The 8527-nt window shown below is 46.2% G+C and overlaps 1 protein-coding gene across 1 annotated transcript in view; it reads right to left on the reverse strand.

Moving 5' to 3' along the window:
* The window catches only part of LOC149362880 (zinc finger FYVE domain-containing protein 21-like), a 35654-nt gene extending 27154 nt beyond the window's left edge, over positions 1-8500 (reverse strand). Inside the window, exons 1-4 of the mRNA XM_089573309.1 lie at positions 8262-8500; positions 7635-7685; positions 5270-5517; positions 3894-4003 (exon numbers count right to left, since the gene is read on the reverse strand). Of these exons, the coding sequence (XP_089429435.1) occupies positions 3894-4003; positions 5270-5517; positions 7635-7685; positions 8262-8381 (529 nt within the window). The 5' untranslated portion in view covers positions 8382-8500. The remainder of the gene's footprint in view (positions 1-3893; positions 4004-5269; positions 5518-7634; positions 7686-8261) is intronic.
* Between the last annotated feature and the right edge of the window lie 27 nt (positions 8501-8527).

Raw genomic sequence — 8527 nt, forward strand, 5'->3', positions numbered from 1 at the left:
TTCCCTAGTCGAGGTGGTCCTGGCAGCTGGCCAAGAATAATTGCAAGTTATTCCGCATCGTTAAGTCACTACAGGCAAAATGTGGAGCAGGGCAAAGAATAATTACAAGCTATTACACATTGCATCGTGAAGTCACTACAGGCGAAATGTGGAGCCCATTCCTGTGTCCATTCCTTTCCTCAAAACCAGCCAAATTCAAGCACATCGAACATATCCCACAGAGTCAACCGTAACCCTACCATGACACACTGATTTTTCTCAGAAATCAAGATAAAAAAAATGAGTGACAAAGAAAACAACAAAATAAATCATTTTAGCCATGAAAGTTTTGTGGGTGGCATAGAGTATACCATGTCATTCCATACATCTAGGTTTAAGACACACCCATGGAAACCACTAAGTTCCTTGCTACTACCCCACGTGGCACAGCCTCGGATAACATGCAGTCCTTTATTCGTGCAGCATCCTTTCAGACTTTATATGTATATTTGAATGGGTAATGTGGCACTCTGCTGAGAAGTCCCTGCTATGAATGAGGACATACAGATAATAAAGCCTACCATTTGTCTCACAGCATGAGTGATGCCTTTGTACTTCACACTAGCTACACACCATCCTGAGCAAGCACCACTGCCATTCATGATGGCAGAATGTGGCCTTCAGTTCCAGTGCAATCCATTAAAGGGAATGCAGCACTGAAATAACGATGTTACATGTACCATAATATATATATCACCATCATTATCATCAACCTGACTATGCCTACTGCAGGGCAAAGGCCTCTCCCATGTCTCTTCAATTAACCCTGTCCTTCCCCAGTTGCGGCCACCGTATTCCCGCAAATTTCTTAACCTCATCTGCTCGCCTAGCTTTCTGCCGTCCCCTGCTACGCTTGCCCTCTCTTGGAATCCACTCCGTTACCCTTAAAGGTGCACTGAAGAGGAATCTGAACTCGTCTTTTTGCCACGGGAACTCAATCTGCACATTCCGAGCATTCTTAGAAACTTCGATTTATTGCCCTGTGTGGCTGATTTTTCTAATTAAATCGAATTAACGTCCGGCTCCCGCCTTTTTTTTTTAATTCTCCCTCGTACGGTGGGCGGAGTCGAAGGCGTGGAGTGCCTTTCAGCCAGTCCCGCGGCGGCTTGCCGCTCTGCCATCGGCGGAGTAATACGTAGTAGTCCGTAGAAGCAAATAGTCAGTGCGTATTTTTATTTCTGCGGGCTTATTTTGCGGCTATATTATCTGCGAATGAAACTATTTATTCATGAAAGCCTAAAAAACAAAATAAAGCGAAAGCGAAGCCTCCATGGAGCTGGCTGCAAGGCACTCCACGCGTTGGTCGACTCCGCCCACCATACGAGGGAGAATTAAAAAAAAAAAGGCGGGAGCCGGATGTTAATTCGATTTAATTAGGAAAATCAGCCACACAGGGCAATAAATCGCAGTTTCTAAGAATGCTCAAAACGTGTAGATCGAGTTCTTGCGGCAAAAAGACGAGTTCAGATACCTCTTCAGTGCACCTTTAAGGACCAGCCTCCGCATTACACGCCCTGCCCAAGCCCATTTCTTCCTCTTGATTTTGACTAGGATGCCACTAACCCGCATATGTTCCCTCACCCACTCCGCCCGCTTCCGATCTCTTAACGTTACACGTATCATTTTTCTTTGCATAGCTCGCTCCGTTGTACTCAACTTAAGCTGAACCCTCTCTGTTAGCCTCCACGTTTCTGCCCCATAGGTGAGTACTGGCTAGATACAGCTGTTGTATACTTTTCTCTTAAGGGATATTGGTAAACTGCCATCCATGATCATGATGGTATATATACATAAGATATATACCATAATATGCTTACATACACATACGTATTTACTTGTGTAATTTGTGCACCCGCAATTTATTACTTGGATTTTAAAAAATTCCTCTCGCATTTTAGGCTCCGTGCTGCGCCAGCCACAAACATGCATGTGGGAGTGTGCAAGGCAGGCCTGGAAAGGTCAGAGCAACCATGTGCGGCTGCAAAAGGTGTGAGTTGTGAAGGGGACAAACTGCACGCGATTTACCCGGTTTGGTTTGGTTTATGGGGTTTAACGTCTCAAAGCGACTCAGGCTATGAGGGACGCCGTAGTGGAGGGCTGCTGTTGCAAGATCTTTCTTTGTACTGAAGCTTCTCTCTAGTGTTACTTTGCATGTGTTGCACTGTTCTGTAGATCGTTTTGTATGTGTTGTTATGAGAGATTAGAATTCCTCTGCACTATCCCTTTGCTACATAAAGCTTTTGTTTCTGAACTTTTGAATCCGACCCATTTTCTGGTTAGCGAGATCAGCAAAAGCGGGCACCAAACGACCCCCCCCCCCCCCTTTTGTTGCTTGGTGGCCGATCTCTGGCTGAGGTTGCCACGCTGGGTCGAGGGCATCTCTTGAGAGGTCAGAGCAGCCACCTCCCCCATGTTCTAAGGGTGTCTAAGAGCACAGTGCACATAGTGACAGCTGACCAGGTACAAAAGTGAGCGTGGGTGCCAAACTTCGGTGCAGACCGGGACTTCATCGGAGAAATCGTTCTGTTAGTTTAGGCGCCCCGAGTAAAATAAGCGCTAATCTCCAAATTAAATGAAGAGAATACTAGCAACAGCTACCTTCGATTTCAATGTCAAACATTCGCAGTATGTGAGGCATCTTTGAAAAATGTAATTATTTGATGTCTCCCGTGGAGTACTGCAGATCCTTAGTTCTGAACTAGCAGAATTAAAAAAAAAATTATTCAGTTTCGGTTTCAAGCTTGGCTTAAAGGGAAACTGCATAGGTTTTAGAAATCAACAAGCTTAAGAGGGTTGAATGTGTGAAACTTGCAGGTATAGCATGCGTCTTTGGACTAGCACTTGAAATAGTGAAGTAATCGCCGCTTAAAATCCGGACGCCCTTCAAGCTTCTCCGCAGCGCACATGCCGAGTTGGGGGCGCATGATGATGTCATCGAAGGTATCGGTACATTTCCAATGCATAAACGCCTTCTTTGAAGGAAAAAAAACAACGCCACCGAAGGCAAACCCTGCCGAGAGTTGCTTGGCTGCGTCTAACGAGTCAGGGCAGGGTGTGGCTGACGACAGCGGTAATCTGAAACCATACCTTCCGTGACGTCACGCTGAGTTTCCCTGCACTCCTCCGGTGCATTGAAGAGAAGCGCAAAAATCAATCGTGAATTACATCACAATTTTAAATGGTAGTGCAAAAACACTCGGCATGCTTTACCTACAGCCTACATAGATTTGAATCCTTGAATATTGTGAAATTCTCAAAGAAGTGCTGCAGTTGCCCTTTAAGAGGACAATGTGATAGTAGTGTGTTCTGGATTGATTGCGCATGGATGGAAGGTGACCACTACGTCATCCAAAGCACAGCGAGAGAGACTGGCAGTTAAACAAGCGGAATGTTTGGCTGCGGTGATGACGTAGTGGTCTAACGCAGTGGCCAGCGAAGCTGATCTGTTCGCACCACCGCGGGTTTGAAATTCATTCGTAGCCACAGAGAGTTTTTGCACAGCTGGCCATAAGGCCTGCTGAGAGGCTTCCACCTCCCAGAGGGTTCGGACACATAAACGCTGTTGAAATCAGGCTACGGTTTTAGTGCCAGCACACTTAAAATTTTCCACCGCACAAAGTTAGAAGCCTTAATCATGACCACAATCTCTATATCCAGCATCCATTTGTTGCACGGCCAAACCTGTTCAAAGTGCCTGAAGTTAATTCACGGTAATGTACAGCTCTTTTGGCGGCCAGGAAAACCGAACTTTGCCAGGGAAATAAGCAGACCTATATGTACTGAGTGTCTTTAAAGCGAGGTATGACTGTGTTGACAGTGAGCGCAGATAAAGTGAACAACGTGGCAAGACTCACGTGAATCACCGATGCCGGGGCTGTTTGGCCTCAGGATGCGGTAGGTGCATATGCTGGCCAAGGGGATTTCGAGGCACTCCTTGCTCTGGGTGTTCTCCAGCTCGAGGACACTGCAGAGAAAGCCAGAACAGGGCGCCGCATGCTGAGGTATAGAAAAAAAATTGCGAGGACACTTTGGCAGCTAAAGTGTTGAGAGGTGAAAGCCGAGGGCACTATGCCGTGACAACTTCCGGTGGATGTGACGTCACACCGTTCCCGTGGCTATATCGATACCAAAATTATACATCATTCGGGTATCTTACGTGTTAATTACGCTTAATTACACATTTTTCCATTTAATTTGACACAAATCCGACGTCTTTCCGACCATTCTGAGACAATTTTCACTATGCCGTGACGACTTCGGGTGTATGAGACATCACATCGTTCCTCTGGCTGTGTCAACATCTGCGCTATTTCAACGCAATTTCGACATTTTTGTCAATAATTAACTAATCACTATACAGTCATCAAACTTGGCTTCTAGGTTCATTTTTTCCTCCTATATCTGGAGCAACCATTGGTTTTCTTCTATCTTTTTTAGTTCCAGAGTTAAAAACATGTGACAGGCTTCGTTAATGGACGACAGTATGAACCATTAAAGGCTTTCGCCTTAATATTACACTTGTGGTGATGCGCTGTAATGCATCCTCCTTGCGAGAGAGAGATTAGTTAACGGGCTAGTACGTTACAGAGTTCTTCAAAAGTTTCTAGGCCACTGGTGCTCCTTATGAGCCACACAGTGCCTCTGACCTTAAGAGATTTTTGTTTGTGGACATCAGTAGGAACAGTAAAATAATCTGAATAAATAAATAATTTTAATTGTCTTGAGAGGTAGAATCTAGAACAAACGAAGTTCTATTGTTGATGCCCGGTCGTGCTTGTTCATCCATCTGCTCAAGCAGGCTATTGTGTGTTAAGTGCTGCAGCTCTGGCATACGCTTGTATGGGAAGAGCCAAAATACTGGGGCCTGTCAAAATCAGCACTACTGCAGTTGCAAAAATATGGAGCTTTTCTCTTAAATCACCTCCTACAGAAAACACCTTGCGTTACATTTTGAACTAAGCTACAAATATAGCCCGAACATTTTCTTGCTGTTTGCAATATCCACAGCGAGCTCAGCCACTAGGCTCATAAGCTGCGAGGAGAAGCACACTTCTTGACCTCCATGTGGAGGTGCAGTATCTGGATCGGGTGTTCCAAGATATCGCAACGCGACAACTAACGTGGTGGGGTAGTTCATTCACCAGTTTAAAATAAAAAGCGTTACAGTGTCCCTTATCAGTCAAGTAGCGAGAACACAACTTGAGCTCGTCAAAACCGCGGTGAATCTCACCGGTGGTCCGATGAGAGTCGGCAGCAGTGATGCAGGGCGGCGCTCGTGTCTGGCACCACAGAGACGAGGAAGTGGGCACCAGCTAGGAGGAGGCGCAGGTGCCGGTCGTAGAAGTCATTCTCTCGCAGGGTGGCTGGGCTACAGTCGTGGCAGACACGCACGGGGTCCACAAAGCACATGCGCTGCAGGGGCAGCCGACGACTGCAGCAGTTGCCACAATAGACGCGCCCGCAACGGCGGCAGTGGTGCTGGGCGTAGCAAGAGAAAGGAGACCAGGCTGTGAGCAACACAGAATAAAGAAGATCGGCAAGGCAAACCGGAGATGAACAATTCATGGGGCCCCTTAGGCACTACTTAGCAATGTGGGAAAACGCAACAAACATGCTATGGATATTGTGTAATCATCATCATCATCATCAGCCTGATTACTCCCACTGCACGGCAAAGGCCTCTCTCCCATGTCTCTTCAATTAACACTGTCCTTTGCCAGCTGTGGCCACCGTATCCCCGCAAACTTATTAATCTCATCCGCCCACCTAACTTTCTGCCGCCCCCTGCTACGTCTGCCTTCTCTTGGAATCCACTCCGTAATCCTTAAGGACCAGCAGTTACATACATCCTTGTGTATTACATTGTGTGTACATTGTGTATACATTGTGTATACATTCTTGAATGGCTCTGTAGACACTTAGCATTTCACTGCTTAATTTCAATCGCACAGAAAGGATGGGGACAAAGAAAGGAACCCACACCGCATGGACGAGCACGGATGTCCTTACCTTTTTTTGCGTGCAGTCGAAACAAAGCAGTGAAATAAACCAACTAGCCCCAGAAGTCTTATCGAGTGAGCATTTGTTTTTCACCTGTGTGCGAATAGCTATTTAGATGAAAGCCAGTGCTGTGCAATGTTTTCTTTAGTCGTCGTTTGTTGTGCTGTTCTGCAGCTGTGTCATGTGCCAACTAGCCTGCATTTTAACATCACAGTTGGTCAGTTTTGAGAACACGAATATATGCCCCGGGGCCAGAAGATTGACATCCATGGAAGCACCAAGACAAACAACCTGCCTGTGGCCAAGGCAGCCTGTCAACACCATTGTGACCGGACTGCGTAGCACTTAATTTCATGGTTCCCTGCCAAGGCCACTAGGGTTCGTATTTGTTGCAAGTGTTTTGTGGTTCTCTCACTGTCCTAAACATTGTCGTACGGAAAACAATGAAAGCCATAGTGCCTACAAAAGAATACACAAGAGCAGTACTCACTATAAGAGCTAATCTGAACGAGAGAAAAAAAAAACCCACAAAAACTTATCATCAATGATTACCAAAGCATTGCGCTACAACTGTACTTGAGCTCTGTTGTCTGCGTGCCCCTATGAAAGATAAGCGTGTCCATGATGGGCTGTTTAAAATTCTGACCTCTAAACGTTGAGCTGTCACCGATGAGGAAAAACAAAGAGCAGTTTACAGGGCATAACATTTTTGAACTGTATATACTTTGATATCACAGACATTACAAGTAGGATCATATTATCAGCGACCCCACAACAACCATCATCAAGAAATACAGGCACATTTTGTTAATGAAAACCACTGCTGCATTAAATATGACCCATGGATACACTAAGAGTCGAGCTCAGTTGCACATAGGCCAATGACATTGCTGCTGCCCCAGCTATTTTCAGTGGTGACATCACTGAGTTATCTATCTATGCTACCAAACAACAGCTGTGGCAGGAAGTGATTCAAGAGGGGCTACATATAGAGGAGCTGATATGAACAGCCACAAAGGGCTCTATTGCTTTCTCTCAAACTATATATTACTTAGTTCACTGCATTTTCCTACCCATCTTTCTTCATTCTTTCTCCTTCCCTCATCTTGCTCATATAAGCTGTGTAGTGTGATGTCCATCTGTCACAGGCTATAGCCTGTTTAACAGCCTTACCTGGGAGGAGTATAATTTCACCAGACTTCACTCGACACATTATTTTTGTGAATCCATACTTAAGTGCAATTTGAAGAAAAGACATCCCGACATATGCAGTCTTGAGCACATGACTAATACAGTGCAGGGCACAAAAATATATCTACAGCATTACAAAATGTTCTGCTTTAGAAAGGGAGTCTTGACATGCGCTTTTTCTGTTATACCAACACGCAATGCGCACCCATACGTAAAGAACACTACCTTAATGGGTTAAAAACAACCCAAAAATAAAATGAACGTTCAAATACAATAGCAGTACTCCAGCGCATAAAACATTGCCCCAACTTCCACAGCATTTGCAGCCTGCACTGCCGCTATCGGATTGACAAAACAACTGTAGAACTGCAGATGACAAAAACGTAACTATGTACTGTACTTACTCGGCGAGTTATGAAGTCAAATTTGGAGCGACAGCGCCAGCAATCAGCGGTCTGTTCAAGAAACAAAACAAGAAAGGCAAAGAAAGTAAGCAATAATTAGCAGCGCGAGCCAAGTGCGCGCGCAAAGAGAAAACGAAAAAGAAAACAAGCCGCCAGAGCAATTATCCGGAAAGAAAAAAAAATAAACGGGAGATACAATGTTTACCAGCTGCTACTATCCACGCGCCATCAGCCCCGCGGGCGATGTAATACTACGTGCTTCGAATATGTCATCGGTCTTACGAATCTAGAGCGCGCGTGAAAAAGTTCAGTACCGGCTTCTTGGGCGCCGCAGAAAGGCCCCATTACAGTACGCGAGCTGTGCACGTTCGAGGAAGCTTACGTGGAAAGAATTTATATCGTAACGAGCTCACGACCTGCCGAAGGCGCGGATCCCGACACGCACACGTCGCTGCTGTTAATAGCGCAATTAAACTGGCTCGAATAGGTTGAAAACTCGCGAGGACGGCGCATACGCAGCCTTTACAACCCACTGCGACAGCTGTCGCTCGCGGAAAGCCCGGAGAAAAGCTGCCACGGCCGATCGGATTACATGCGACACGGTGGTGTACCGCTGGATGCACTTGCCTCGCGGTCGGGTGTCCACGGTGGCTCGTCCAAATGGAATGGACTGAGCTCCTCGCTCCCCACCGCGACGATGCGGAGGCCGCTTTTGGACTTGACCAGCTTTTTCTGCACGGCTGTCATCGCGCCTGGAAGCGCTCACAAAGCACCACGCACTACGCGTTTACTATCCAAAACACGCACACGCTCACCGCCACCACACACCCCTTTTCCGCTCCTCCGATCCCCCCAACCAAAAACGGCACTTTCTGTTTATGAATTTGTTCGCT

The sequence above is a fragment of the Amblyomma mixtum genome, chromosome 2, assembly GCF_055824585.1.
Source record: "Amblyomma mixtum isolate Tamu chromosome 2, ASM5582458v1, whole genome shotgun sequence".
Classification (NCBI taxonomy): Eukaryota; Metazoa; Arthropoda; class Arachnida; order Ixodida; family Ixodidae; genus Amblyomma; species Amblyomma mixtum.